Source organism: Mus caroli, chromosome 16 (genome assembly GCF_900094665.2).
Source record: "Mus caroli chromosome 16, CAROLI_EIJ_v1.1, whole genome shotgun sequence".
NCBI classification, from domain to species: Eukaryota; Metazoa; Chordata; class Mammalia; order Rodentia; family Muridae; genus Mus; species Mus caroli.
The window spans coordinates 441,203-457,414 of NC_034585.1; the positions used below are offsets into that span (position 1 = coordinate 441,203).

General features: G+C 40.0%; 1 protein-coding gene across 2 annotated transcripts in view; it reads right to left on the reverse strand.

The window, feature by feature from the left end:
* Positions 1–16,212, reverse strand: part of Crebbp (CREB binding protein) — a 129,746-nt gene that overhangs the window by 81,600 nt on the left and 31,934 nt on the right. For both annotated transcript variants that reach the window (XM_021184469.2, XM_029470633.1), the window contains exon 2: positions 12,473–13,182. In XM_021184469.2, coding sequence (XP_021040128.1) covers positions 12,473–13,182 — 710 coding nt within the window. The remainder of the gene's footprint in view (positions 1–12,472; positions 13,183–16,212) is intronic.

A 16,212-nucleotide genomic window follows, 5' to 3' on the forward strand; every position in this document is an offset into this window, starting at 1 on the left:
TCTCCTGAGTCTCAGTGGTCAGAGTACTCTCTGCAGGCAAGCTCTCCTCTTGCAGGAAAGGTGCACAGATATCTGGTGTTCAGACCTGCCTCCTGGCTGAAAATGAAGGCCCGAAACAGGGCCTGTCCCTCCCAGAAGATGTGTTGCCTATGCAGTCTGCACGTTCACCTACACAGACTGGTCTCTGAGGGACAGGGGACACAAGATGGCTCTCTCACCTGCTCTGGAGGTCAGAGCCCTCCCAGGCAGACACCTTTCCTCTAGTGGGGAAGGTGCCCGGATGTCTGGAGCCCGAAACGGGGTCTGTCCCAGTATCTGTGTCGCTTCTGTAGACACACTCTCACCTGGGCAGACTAGACTCTGAGGGATCCAGGACCCAAGATGGCTCCCTCTCCTGCTCCGAAAGAGCCCTCCCAGGTGGACACCTCTCCTCTGGCAGGAAAGGTGCCCAGATGTCTGGAGCCGGAAACAGAGTCTGTCCCAGAAGCTGTGTCACTTCTGCAATCTGCTTGCTCACCCTTCGCAGCCCGTGAGCTGACCTGTGTAGACTGATCTTGAGAGACCCGGGACCCAAGATGGCTCCCTCACTTGCTCCTGCTTTCTACAAATTCTTATGACTCCATTCTTTAAAGGGGGGGGGGGGGCATTATTTTATGTATGTCAGTGTTTTAGATCCCAAAGACCTGAAGTTACAGATGGTTGGGACTATGTGGGAACTGGGAACCAAACCCATCCCCTTTGTAAGAGCAACAAGTGCTTTCCTTGCGAAAAATATCAGAGAAATATCAAAAAGAGAGACATTCAGCAATATCCATAATCAATTTTCAAAACTGTCAAGGTCATCAAAACACAACAAACACTGAAGAAAAATGCCACCTCCGAAAGAAACCTAAAGAACTATGACAATTATATGTGGTATAGTATTTTAGATGGGCTCTAAGAACAGTATATAAAGAAGAAAAAACAATCATCTTGGCAATTGTCTTGTGTCAGCACTGGCTCAGTAGGTGAAACAATGTACCACCAGAACATGAGATGGGTGGAAGATAAAGGAAAAGGAAACATGGGACCTTCTGTACTATCTTGAAAATCTATGAATCTAAAACAGCACTAAAAATAATAATGAAGACTACTTGAAAATGAAAAACAAATTGACAAAAATATAAATGTCAACAAATGTTAATTTTGACCAATAAAAATAAAGACATTGGTTATACTTTTCTATGTGGTGTGCACATATCCATGCATGCAAGGAAAACGCTCATGCACATAAAATAAAGTAAATCTTCAAAAAACAAAACTCAGAATGTTACAAATCAAACTTCTCTTTGCCATCACGATATATAAAAATGTAGATGGACTCAGCAGTCAGGAGGACTTGCTACTCTTGCAGAGAACCTGAGTTGAGTTCCTGTATGCCTCCAGTAGTGGCAGGGATCTCACACCCTCTTCTGGCTTCCATAAAAACTGCATGCACAAGATGCACACTAGCAGGCAACGCCAACATACATAAAAATGAATACATATGTATTTTAGAAGACAGATTATTTTGTTAGGTATTGTGGTGCACAACTTTAATCTCAGCACTAAAGAGACACTGATAGTCAGATCGCTGTGAGTCTGGCTGTGAGTCTGGAGTCAGCCTGGTCTACATAGTGAGTTCTATAGCCAGGGCTCTGTAAAGAGACCATCTCAAAAATGAATGAATAAATGAATGAATGGCTGAATGAATGGTTTACAGATTCAAAATGTGTACAGACATAATTATATAATAGCCTCTTATTCATTCATCCATTCATTTATAGAAAAGTCTATAATCTTATGGGCCTTGCAAATGTGACTTGCTGAACAGATACTTAAACAGAAATCATTAGTAAATCACTGTAGGCCACCAACTGCATTCCATACAGCATGTTCACACCATCAAACTAGAAAGCCATGGCCTGCTCAGAGGTCAGGAAAACCTAAGTGCACAGGGATGCATCTTTTTAAGACTTTAAGCAATCCTTTCATACAATGAAAAATAACCCTGGGAAATGACTCTCACGGATATATTCTCTATACATTTTGTATAGGTGGAAGCCTGACCTATACAGATAAAAAAAAAAAAAGGCATTATATAGTTTATCATTTGACAGGCAGGTGGTTAACAAACACAATTTTTGGAGTCAAATACAGTAAGTATAATAAGTCTGCTACTTTCTAATTTTAAATGATGTTACTCCTTGTAACTTTGGAACAGCTGGTCATGTTTTGGCTCAAATACATTAAGAAAAAACACAGCACTTCACAGGTTTGTGCAGTGAAATTATTCTGTGGACAACTTGGAAAACAGAAATCATTTGTAAATCACTATAGGCCACCAACTGCATTCCATACAGCATGTTCACACCATCAAAACTTTGTCCTCAGAAATACTACATTACCAGCCAGCCTCACCTGGAGCCTGTTCAAGCTGGCTGCACGATTAGAGTGCTCAGGGTGTGTCTACTGAACAGAAGAGACAGAAGGTCTAATCTAACAGCCCAACTTTCAGAGCTTAGTTGACTACCCCAGGAATCTAAAGGGGCTCCAAAAGACCACATTCAGCTTCTTTTATGACTAGCCTCGAAGAAAAGATCAGAAGTAACTGACAGAACAAATCCCAGCACTCGGGAGGCAGAGGCAGGTGGATTTCTGAGTTTGAGGCCAGCCTGGTCTACAAAGTGAGGTCCAGGACAGCCAGGGCTATACAGAGAAACCCTGTCTCGAAAAACAAAAAAACAAAAAAACAAAAGAACAAATCCTCTCAGTCTCCAACAGAAAACAACAAACTACTTTCACCAGCATGTCATCCACTTTGTCTACTACATAAGTAAGAACTTACTGAGCATGCACAAAGGCAGGGAAATGTGACCAATACCCAGGATTATATTCCATTAAAAAAAAAAAAAAAAAAAGACTGTAAGGGGAACCAGACACACAAATGACAGCCATGTTGGAATTAAGACTTCAAAAAAATGAGGAAAAGGAACAAAGCACCAAAGAGACCCAGCAAAGTGAGAAATGTAAATCTAGGTATCAACATTAAGTAGTAACCACCATAACTAAGACTAAAAATAGCAGGCTCAGTTGGAAGTGTACTAAACTAAAGATCTAAAAGACTAAGATTGTCAGAACGAATAAAAGGTAAAATCTACCAAAATGTTGTTTAAGACAAATACTATTTTTTTATCTCATGTACATTGGTATTTTGCCTGCATATATGTCTCTGTAGGGTGTCAGAGCCTCTAACATTGGTAATGTATGCTCTGCAACACTCCATTTTTGAGGGATGTAATTTGCTTTTTGATTTTACAGGGAATGAGAGTTAAGATATTGTCCTGAGTCTCATAAGAAATTTTCATCTTTTAAATTGTGTTGTGATCGTGAAATGATTGGGGGAATGTGGGGCAGGGGGGAGTACTGGAGAAATGGCTCAGCGATTTCGAACACTGAATGCTCTTCCAGATGACACAGGTTCAATTCCCAGTACCCACATGGCAGTTCACAACTGTCTACAACTCTAAGATTTGACACCCACACACAGACACAGGCAGGCAAAACACCAGTACACATAAAATGAAAATAAAATTATTACAAAAAGAAATAGGATGGGGACCTTTTGAACTTGAACTAAATTCTTTTTGCATTATGTTTTGAATACAAGGCTATCCAGGGAGTAGAATGTAGTGGTTTGAATAATAAATGTTCCCATAATATCTGGCATTTGAATAATTGGCCCCCAGTTGTTGGTACTGTTTAAGGAGTCTTAACCCTTTCTTTTATAGAATGCCTTGCTCAGGGTGTTTTATCAACGTGAAAGAAAAGTAACTGATACAAGATATGCTGTGGATAACAGAGTCAACTTGACCGGGCCCAGAATCACTGCAGAGGCAAGCTTCTAGTTTTACCTGTGGTGGATTTTCTAAATTAGCTTCATTAAAGTGGGACGATAACCTTAAAGCAGGCAGCACCATTCCCTGAATAAGTTCCTCGAACACATAAAGAAGAAGAAAGCCAATTTAGTACCAGCAACTCATCTTTCTCTCCACTGCAGATGCAAGGTGACTGGCTGCCTCAAGTTCCTGCTGGAACTCTGAGTTAAAATAAACTCTTCCTTTTTTAAAGTCGCTTTTTGTTGGGTGTTTTGTTGCAGTGATGGGAAAAGTAACCAACACAGGGTGAAGGTGGGTACAAAGAAATTTTCTAGGTAATAAAACTGTCCTACATCTTGAAGGCTGGAGAGCAAAGGTGTATGAGTTATGACAGATACAAGATTTGTTCACTCCACTCTATGTGCATTATATTTCCAGAAACATAAATAAAACATTAAAAATTAACTATACTATGTCTTTAATTCCAGATCATAAGAGTTGACTGTTAGTTGACAAAATAAAAAGGCAATTCCTTGTCTATTCTATTTATTCATTCCTTCTGCAAGTATTGGTCTTTGATAATAAAGAATTTTTCAGTGTTGCTAATATGCAAATATTCATTCAGGTTATATTACAGAGAATAATCAGCTAACTAGAAAAGAGAAAAACCTGACTTCAACTCTGACTTTAAAAGACAAATAATTATGCATAGAAGTGAGCCCTGTCAAGCAGGTTAGTTTGACACCCAAGTTCCATCCTGGAGCCTACAACCTTAAAAGAGAGAACCAACGCCCACACACTCTTACTTCCACACATGCAAGCTCACACCTACTATAAATAAATATAAACAAAAGGCTGGTAGGGATAGGATTATGTTTTCTCCTCTAGAAAATCCCATGCTTTTAAATTTTGTAAAAAGAAAGGGTCTCATTGTAAACCACACGTTTATGGTTATCTCATGTCTCAAGGAAACACTTTTCAATTTCAAAACAAACAGAAAGAAAGAGAGGGGGGGGAGGGAGAGAGGGAGGGGCAGAGGGAGGGGGGAAGGAAGGAGGGAGGGAGGGAGGGGGGAAGGAGGGAGGGAGGGAGGGAATGCCTAGGCAATGTACTGAGAACTGCTCTCACATACCTCATTTAGTCATTACCAAATCCTATAGCCCCTCAAAATTGTCAAAAACAGTTCTTGGGGGTGGGTACTATTATTAACCTCATATAAAAGATTGGGAGGAGAATGATTTTCAACCTGCATATGAACCTAGGTAGGTCACTTCAGAGCCCAAGCTCCACTCTTGAAGCTTGGACTTCCCCTGTAGTTATGGTGAGATTCCTGAAACGGTTCAGTACTTCTGCTCAAAAGCTGCTCCTCTACAGGCTGTATACATACATCCCTCATGCAACATACTTCACTGTGCTAGGTAGGTTTATTTTACAAACTACTTATCTCTGCTGTGATCTTCTAAAAGAACCAAATTATGATTTTTTGGAACAGTAAATTCCATTTAATTTGCATTATTTTTCAATTTAATTACATTTTTAGGGGGAGGTATGTGTGAATGTCTGTATGTTTACATGTGTTCAGAGGACAGACAACCTGCAGGAGTCAGTTTTTCTCTTCCTCCAGGCAGGTACCCAGGGATGAACTCAGGCCATCTTCCTTGGCAGGATGTATCTTTACACACTGAGAAACCTTGCTACCTTTCTTTCTTTATGTTACATTAAACAAAAAATTAGATGATGTTACATCAGAGTGAGAAGTATCAGACAACCATACAGTATTACTAATTACCAGAGATTCCCAACCGTTTAAAGAATGAGGATGGATTAACCACGCCTTTAACAGCCAACTTGATTGATTCTACTAATTCTTTAATAACTACATTCTGTTCATCTTTCCTTTAGTCCCAGCATACAGTCTCTGATTGGCATATTAGGTTCACCTTGGAGGAACTTGTTATAAAGTCTCAGACAACACCCCAAAATGGCTGAATCAAAAACTGTCTTGCTCTTGGGCATTTTGTGTGCATGTCCCAGCTTTGATTTTAAGCCAGTGGTGCAAAATGATAGTTGTCAGTGGCTGGCACCAGGGTATGTGTGAAAACCTTTACCCTAGGAAGAAGGTTCCCAGGCAACAGCAAGCTCCACCTTTCTGAAAACATTCTTAAAAGGTGGGGAGGGTAGTATCTCAAAAGTCTCCTCATACACTAACAAGGGCCCGTTCTTAACTCTCTGTATCTACTTATTTTGCTATCTTTCCAGTTGTGTGAGAAAAAACAAAAAGGATTTCTACAGTGACATACAATAGTAAATTTTTTATTAACTTTAAAGTCAGAAATAATCTGGACCACCTGACCAGGTTTGCTGGTTAGCTTTTATTGTCAAGCTGACATAACCTACCCCAAAGAGAAATCCTCAATTAAGGAGTTGCCAGATCAGACTGGGCCTACGATCTAAGTCTCTAAGAGTGTTGACTGGTGACTGATCTGGAAGGGAGGCGTGTGTGCGTGTGCACTCTTGGGATTTGTTTATTTTATGTGTATAAGGTTTGTTTGCATGTATGTTTATGCACCTTGTGCATTCTCAGTGTTAACAGAGGTGAGGTCAGAAAAGTCATGAATGGTTGTGAGCCACCACACACGCTGGGACTTGAGCCTGAAACCTTTGCAAAAACAGCATGTGCTTTTGCTCTGGCCACTACATATATTTTAACATGAAGTAAATATTTGAGTTTTTCTTAAAAATCAAAGTAAATTTACACTTTTCCAAAATAACACAGAGAAACTACATCAATTCAAAAGACCAAGGTCCAAAACCAGGAAACTGACAAAAGATTTCAATTTAGTCTGGAGGAAAAACCCATAGTTTCCACAGAAAGGAAGGCAAAGACAGAAAATGAGGCAGCTTCGGGTCCCTGTGCTTGTCCAGGTGACATTCTTCAAGGAATTAAAACATGTCAACACTGCTTCAATTGCCCAAGGAGGAGACAGAAGGAACATCCAACATCTCTTTGATTGGGTTAACACTAATCACACACACACACACAACAAACAAACCAACCCCACACGATAAGAAACAAAAATCCTAAAATATGGGACTGGAGAGAAGGCTCTGTGGCTAAAAGCACAGGCTGCTTTTCCAGAGGACCTGAATTTAACTCCCAGCAACCACATGGTGGCTCACAAAAAAAATCTATAATGGGATCTGGCCCCCTCTTCCTGCATACAAGCATATATGCAGGCAGACCACTATACATAAAAAAAAAAAAAAAAAAAAAAAAAAAAAAAAAAAAAAAAGAAATTAAAAAAAAAAATCCTGGCTGGGCTTTGGTGGCGCACGTCTTTCTTTAATCTCAGCACTTGGGAGACAGAGGCAGGCGGTTTTCTGAATTCTAGGCCAGCCTGGTCTACAGAGTGAGTTCCAGGACAGCCAGGGCTACACAGAGAAACCCTGCCTCAAAAAAACAAACAAACAAAAACAAAAACAAAACAAAACAAAACAATCCTATGGGGGCTGGAGAGATGGCTCAGAGGTAAAGAGCACTGAGTGCTCTTCCAAAGGTCCTGAGTTCAAATCCCAGTAACCACATGGTGGCTGACAACCATTTGTAATGAGATCTGATGCCCTCTTCTGGGATGTCTGAAGACAGCTACAGTGTACTTACATATAATAAATAAATAAATCTTTAAAAAAAAAATCCTAAAGAATTCAGGAATTACATTGTTTTAATTATTACAATCACAAGTGTGATTCAATTTAATATGAACAAATCTCCTGATAACCAAAGCAAAAAATAATTTACTTACAAAAGAATCGTAATTACTAGAGGTGTAAGAAATGAATATAATAAAACCTAACATTTATCAAAGGAGACTATGCCCTAATTTTAAAATACATCAATTGCCTTTGGTTGCAAACTAAAGCTCACATTCTACTTAAAACACCAGATAAACTTTCATTCAAATCAGAAACTAAACAGATGCCCAAGAGCATAAATATATCCAGAAGAAGACAAAAATATCAATAATGCAAAAGATTCTCTTGGAAAACCCAAGAGGATCAGCTGAAGTAGTAGTAAAATAAAAAGTTCATAAAGTAGCCAGACTCTAATGACATCTGCACATTAATCCCTGTATTAAAACAGCCAATTAAATAATGAAATGGAACTTGTCTCCTATAGTAAACTAAACCATAATAAACCAAGAAACAACAACAAAAATGTACTATATACAAAGAAAGTGGTCACTCGACTTTAAGAAACTGTTTTGGTTTGCTTTGGCTGTTTCACAGTGTATTTCACTGGCCTCGTGTTCATTAATCAGACGAGGCTGGCTGGCACCAAACCCTAATCTGGTATTTCCACCTCTCCAACTCAGAGTGGATCCAGGGATCAAATTCAGGTCCTCATGCTTGTGCAGAAAGCACATTACTGATGGACCAACTGCAGATGGAAAAAGTTCTTGTATTTACCTAAAATAAAAACCCTTCGGGCGGTGGTGGCGCACGCCTTTAATTCTAGCACTTGGGAGGCAGAGACAGGCGGATTTCTGAGTTCAAGGCCAGCCTGGTCTACAAAGTGAGTTCCAGGACAGCCGGGGCTATACAGAGAAACCCTGTCTCAGAAAAACCAAAAACCAAAACAAACAAACAAAAAAAAACCCCAAAAAACCCTTATCCCTGTCTGCCATGAAAAATCATCTGAGGAATATAAACTGTAACCATGTCCTTCCTGTCTATGCCCCAGAGATTCTAACCTAATTGGTCAGCAATGAGATTCAGACTTTAAAACTCCTCATGTAATTCTAATGTTCGGCCAGGGCTGAGAACCACCATGAACCAAAAAGCTAGGATGACTTTCAAGCACAGATGTAGACAAAGATCAGTATCTAGCCCAAAACAAGACAGAAGACGGACCACTACAGCTAAAGAAAGTACACTGTGACTACTATCAGTTGGAAAAAACAACACCAGATTTATCTTTGGTCAAAATTAAATTATTTCTTTGGTGACTCTGTTTATTGTGAGGAGGGAATTCTTAGAGCATGGTGCTGGGGTTGGAATGCCCAGGGCCTCACGCTTACTAAAACAAGTGCTATGCCACAACCCTGAACCAAAAGTGAGGTCAAGATTTAAGAAATAATGAAGAAACATTAAGAGAATACTTTTCTTTCCTTTTTGGGGGTGAGTGCAACAACAGATCTTGCTTATTATATTATCTATGCTGAGGTAGAACTCCAGAGCTCAAGTCATTCCCTTATCTTTTGCCTCTCAAGTTGTTAAAATACAAGTGAGTGTTACCACATCCAGAACAAACGAACATTTATAGTTTGGAATAGGGAAAGCAGTTTCAGATATACAATCCAAAAACATAGAAAGAAAAAAATGGATGTTTCCATGCAAACAAAAAAATATATCCCTGACAAAACATGTGACAGATATATTGTAAATGTGTGGGGCTAATTTGATAAATTGAAAAGAGGAAAAGCTATTTACTGGAAGTCTTAAACTGGTAATAAATAAAAAGCAATAAGCTACAGCTCAGTGGTAGAACACTTACCTAACATATGTAAATCCCTGGGTTGGATCCCTAGCACTATAGGCAGGCAGACACGCACTCCCATACACAGAAAATAATCTGAGAAAACAATTATTTGTGAACTTATGGAAACATTCTAATAAAAACAATTTGACAAGAGTGACAAGTATAAGAAATTAGTATCTAACCACATCCAATGTTGAAAAGGATTTAAACAGGTTCATTCAACATGGGTAACAATAAATTTTGCACAATAATTGTATATCTATAGTCGTAGATATGTTCTTTTTCAAGTATTGATTTTGTTTTAGAAAAGGTCTCACTAGGTAGTCCTGGATGGCCTGGAAATTGATGTTTGTCAATTGATGGATGATAATGATGCCCCTAGCCCTGTGAATGCTAGAACTACAGGAGTACAACAGAACATCTAACCTGTGTCTGTTTATTTTAAATATTCTTCCATTCAAATTTCCCTACCATGACTGAACAATAAGAGCACTTGCTGCTCTACCAGAGAACTGAAGTTCAGTTTCCATCACCCACAACAGGTACCTCATATGATCCTAGTAACTCAAGCTCTGGGGATCTAATGCTCTCTTTCTGCAGACATGCATACACACATATATATATGCACACATGCATATACACACAGACACACATACATATAAATTTTAAAAAACTACACTTCCGAAGATTTATCCACTTATTCACTTGCACGAAGATGTACATGTATAAACTATGTCTGAAACAAGATAACGGCAACAGTGAAACAATGAAACCATCGTAAGTATCCAGTGCATAAAGCATGCCTCCTGGACCAAGTCAGATATCCCTACAGTCCCATGAAGAACTACAAACAAGGAATCACATCCGACTTAGGCTGTAATAGACTTACCAGATCTCTTGTTAGTGTAGAATGCCACTGAACTTCATGTTTAATGAAGTGGACTAGTGTTTTAAAATTTTCCTGTAAATAGGAGCTAGAGAGATACCTCTGTCATTAAGCGCTTGCTGGGTTCATTTCCCAGTACCTACATAGCAGCTTGCAATCACCCATAACTCCAGTTTCAGGAGATCCTCCACTCTCTTCTGGCCTCCATGGGCACTGCACACATGCGACACACAGACATACACAAAGGCAATTATCTATCTATACTTTTTTGTGACTATAGTTGTGAAGAGACTTACTAGACAGGCATGATGACAATCTCTGTAACCATAGCACTTTTACACAGCAGATGCAGGAGGTCAGTGACAAGTTTAAGACCAGCCTGATCTATCTACATAGTCATTCTAGGCCAGATAGGGTTACAAAAGGAAACCCTTTCTCAAAAACCCAAGTGGGGTCCTTCATAATTTTTAAGGTTATTAAATAATCCTGGAGCCGGGCGTGGTGGCGCACGCCTTTAATCCCAGCACTCGGGAGGCAGAGGCAGGCGGATTTCTGAGTTCGAGGCCAGCCTGGTCTACAANAAAAACCAAAAAAAAAAAAAAAAAAAAAAAAAATCCTGGGACCAAAAAGTTTGACAACTATTGCACTGATATTATGTATATTTTTAAACATAATTCCAATTCTCAAAAAAATCCTTTTTAAACTGTTTAGTTTGGAATATGAATTAAAAGGGTTCAGCAACTGATCTACCCAGAGGCAATAAGGTCATTAAAAACCCCCTTCCAATATAACTGTCAAAAGGATATGGAAGTATAACAAACCATTCCTCTGCCAAGCATAACTGTAATTTAAGTCTACATTCTCCCTCTACTAACTTTTCAAAAAAGGTAACTGAACTTTTAATGTTGGAAATTACTTCGCTTTTATTTAAGTTAAAAAAAATCTTCTATCTATGGTAGCATCAAGACTTTACACCAGTTTACCACATTATCCTCAACCCTCCAGGAAATATTCTAATAATTTCTCCCTTTCCCTTCTTCAGGTCTAATCAAATCCACAGTCCTACCTGGAATTTGTTGGTTGCACTGCACAGAATAGGTATACTCAGTGGCTGCCATTCAGAAACCTTGGGTCACAAAGCTTCTACAAGGTTTGGTGCTTAAACAGCAATCAGCCTGGGTTTCCTTTCTCTGTACCCTTCTCTCTCCAGTTTCCATCTTTTTTTTTTAAGCTACTTCACATCTACCTTGATATTACCGTTCCCTCTTCTCTAAGTTCAGATCCTGTTATTCGCAACAGTTTCAAGGCTGGTAGCTGAAACTACAACCCAGGCCTTTCTCTAGAACATGAGATGAAGACCATATAGAAGGGCCCTGGAACTACCTAGAGTCCCAGAGTGGGAGGCAATATAACTTCAGTGTGCAAACCAGTGGAGAGAGTCTACCTCTGACAAGCTCGCAGATGATGCTGGTATTGCTGGTTCGAGGACCACTTTGAGAACCACTGTTCTGATGTTTTCACTGAGACACAAAGCTCTACAAATCCCTCTCCACTGTCAACAGTGGCAAGAAGCTGACCGTCTCTAGACATAGCGTCTTTACGACTAAAATGGAGACTGTGACAGTGAACACATTCCTAAGTAATAGAAAGAAAAGAGCAGACAGGAGGATGCACCTCACCAGCTGAGTAAAGAAGCATCCTTTACCAGACTCCTTGATGCATTACAAAGCTGGTTACTGGGAGAAACTGCGCTTCAACTATGTGGTGCCATTTCTACATATTTTCCTCGGAAGTTAAAATCTGGCAATCAACAGCTTATACCTGTCATCTCAGCACTCAGGAGGTTACAGCAGGAGGACTATAAATTGAGGACAACCTAGGCTTCATGGGAATTCAAAGCAAATTCTCACCACCACCCCCTAGCTGGGGAAAAATTTTTATTTTAAAGATAAAAGGAGGTAGAGATTTATCTGATAGGGACTTCAAAAACAAAACAAAACAAAACAAAACAAAAACCTGTTTCTTTCATGGACATGTGAAACTTTCAAGAGAAGGGAAAATAAGAAGCCACACAGATCCATGCTGCCATGTGTCTTGAAAGTAAATGCCCATCATCATTCAAGAAACATTCAAGCACTTCAGCTCACTTACCTTGGTCATGCCTCCTGCCTGTGCTGTATTTAGTCCAGCATGGCCAGCCATTTGTGGGGAAACCTGTGTCAAGGTCTCCGCCAGCACACTGCTTGTGGTCCCCTGCATGGCTGGAGCAGGGTAGGGCATTCCAGCTCCCCTTCCTCTTCCAGCAGCCCCAAGAGATCCATTCATGACTTGAGCTTGCCCTTGTTGAGCCTGATTCATTAAACTATGGCCAGAGTTACTATTGAGAAGGCCTGGGTGGGTCTGGTTGAAGTTAGCATTCATGCAGATCCCAGGTCCAGTCTGTGATGTGGCAGGACTACTGGTCACCAGCCCTACTTGCTTTTGTGCTTGTGGATTCAGTGCTTGGGAGGCAGGGGGAGTGGGCCCAGAGGTGCTGGCTGCCTGTTTGGGCAGGTTGGGTGTTGATGAGTCTCCTTGGTTCAGAGGGCTCTTGCCCATGGCACCTAAGCTGGCCATGTTTGTACTGTTCGGCTGCCCCTGAGCCTGGCCACCAAGGCCCTGTTGCACGGGGCTGCTGGCACTCACATTGCCTATCCCTGGGTTGATGCTAGAGCCGCTGCCTCCTCTAAGAAGCTCTGACAGTTGTTTATGTTTGGACGCAGCATCTGGAACAAGGTTCCCACTGTTTAAAAGGCTTAATTCTCCATTGGGGATCAGCTCATCAGGAAGATCATTTTCCAAGTCAAACAATGATCCAAAATCTAGAAATTAAGCAGAAGTGGAAATGAGAATCTAAGAAAACGTAACAGCTCTCCAACTGTCATGTTGTTATAATCTTAACCTAACGAAACATTTCACACAGACTACTAGCATGTCTTAAGAGTAGTATTAAACCAGTAATGAAACACTATTTAGGGAGGTAAAACAAGAAAAAAATTTTTTTCCAAATTCAGAAAGAGGAAACATTAAACAATAAGAAAAGGACCAACTCTTTGTTTAAAAAAAAAAAAAAAAAAAATCAGCTGAGCGTGGTGGCGCACGCCTTTAATCCCAGCACTCAGGAGGCAGAGACAGGTGGATTTCTGAGTTCGAGGCTAGCCTGGTCTACAAAGTGAGTTCCAGGACAGCCAGGGCTATACAGAGAAACCCTGTCTCGAAAAAACCAATAAATAAATAAATAAATAAATAAATCACATCCTAAAACAGTAATTAAATAATATGGAATGAGGGAAAACAAAGATACACAAATTAAAGTGCAATAATGAGTTTTTAAACATTCACTGAACTATTGAGATGCTTTGAAGAATACTAAGCCGGGTGGTCCACACATGTAATCCCAGCACATGGCAGTGAAAAAGGGAGAAAGCCAATCTTGGTAATTATAAACATAGAGTTCAAAGCCATTTTGAGCTACATGAGGTTAATGTAGTTCTATGAATAGCAAATTAGGGAAAATTAAACTCAACCTATGTAATTGCATATCTGAAAGTCAAACTGTTTTTTTAAATATACTAGAAAATGACATTAGTGGTTTTCAAAGGGTTGAAGATACATGAGTAAAAATACAGAAACTAAAAAGTGGTTAAGACATAGTTAAACCTTAAAGAACTTTGCACTATATAAGACAAATGATCACAAAGGAAAATGAAGAATGCAGTGACTCCCTGTATAAATGTGCAAGGCATAGAAGCAGTCAACCATCCCAAAGGAAGGTGATACAGTAAACACATCAGTCTTCTTGGTCAACAGACAAATTAAATACAAGCAATTCCCTTCTCCTCGCCCCTTTCAGGACAACCCTCTCTACAGCATAGTTTTCCGTGCATCACCTCTCTACTCCTTCACTCCCCAACCTCCAGTGTGCTCCTCAGCTAGCCACTTGTCTAGGCAAATGCAAAGAATGAAGTGTGCAAACTACTACATCTACCACAATGGTATCCGTAACAGGAAGGAAAAAAGAAATCGAAATAGCAATAACTGAAGGCAATTCAACCATGAATACAGATCATGTACCAGAACCCCAACTCTAAGTCTCCATACTACAGTGTGGGTGCTTAACTCAGCCTTTCTGTATCTCACTCTCATCTGGAAGATAGAGCAATAATGAGTCCTATATAAGTAGGGTTGCTATGGGTACTAGATGAATTAATGAATGGATATCACTGAGGCCTGTCAGTAATATAAATGTAACAAGAATTAGCTCATACCCTTCATCCTAGCACTGAAAAAGCAGAGGCAGTTGAATCTTGAAGCCAGCCTGGTCTTTCAGAACAGCCAAGGCCACACAGAGAAACCCTATCTCGAAACAAACCAAGAAATAGCTATTGCTATTACAGAGCTTAATAAACAGCTATACATTATAAAAATGTTTTAAGTAACTATGATGACTATAGAAATATAAGAATATGTGTGTGTATATAGATATATACATTAGTACCTCATTTGATACAATCAGGTGGGAATATACAGCTGTGTGCTAGAACTAGCTTGCCAGACTAGTAGGTTCAGAGAATGTTAGGGGTTACAAAGGGACTTGGCACTTCTGTGGGGAAAGCCTGAAGAAAGTCCGCACAGTTGTGGTTGAATGTCTGTGTGGAGCTGGAGTATGGTTTCCAGCCAAGAGAGGATTCAGAAGGATTACTGATCTACATGGCATCTCTAGCTTGTGTTAATGGAAAAAAAAAAAAAAAGTGTATTCGTGTGTGTGTGTGTGTGTGTGTGTGTGTGTGTGTGTGTGTGTCTGTGTTACTGAAAAGCATGAAATTGGTAAAGTGTAAACAAATGGCACTAAAGTGAGATTAGACGATAGCTAATGGTAAATACTGATAACACAGTGAGGCAGTGAGTGCAATAGTTAAATTTGGAGATTATCTTTAAGCTTAACAGCCATCTGCCACGCCTTTAGAAATTTAAGAACCTTTCTTCCAGGGTAGCAGAGCATACATTTTAGCTACCCAATTCTCTTCTACCTCCACCACCTTTCACTGTAGACACACCCACGGGGTTCTGAGGTGGCTGCCTGGGAGCTTGCTCTGAGGAAGGGTATCATCTCTCCTGGCCATAGGAGGAAAAATAGGCAGGTAAGTCACACACCAAGACCAAAGTCTGGTGCAGGAAACACATCCCACCTAAAGGAAGCTGAACATCTTAGCCAAGATTATCTGTTACAAGTTTTTCCTCCCTATTAGCAAGGGTTGCTCAGAAAGAAGTCTTCCTTTCCCTACTAGAATTCTCCATGGCCCTATAGCAATCATCTTGCAACCAGAAGAAGAGTCAACACCATCCATCCACTCTGTAGGTGGGGACACAAGAAAAACAAAGGCAGCATCTAAGTTAGTAAGAAACTTAACTGATAAGGTTGAAGATATGGTACAGTAGTTATGTCCAGACGATCCCAAGTTTAAGTACCAGAATTTACATCAAACCGCTCACAAGATCCTGTAACTGCAGCTCCAAGGGGATCTAATGCTTTCACCCTTCACAGAAACACCCCCAACACACACAAATTTAAGAAAGAAAATAAGGGGGAGGGGCTTCTGGAGGGGAAACTGGGAAGGGGGATAACATCTAAAATGTAAATAAATAAAATAACCAATAAAAAAAAACTAAATAAAATAAGTTTTGGTTTAGTTTGGTTTTTCAAGACAGGGTTTTTCTGTGTAGACCTGACTGTCCTTTAACCAGAGACCTACCTGTGTCTGCCTCTCAAGTGCTAGGATTAAATGTGTGCCGCTACTGCCCAGCCAAAGTGAGTATTTTTAACAACTGAATTGGTAAAGTCTGAACTGTTG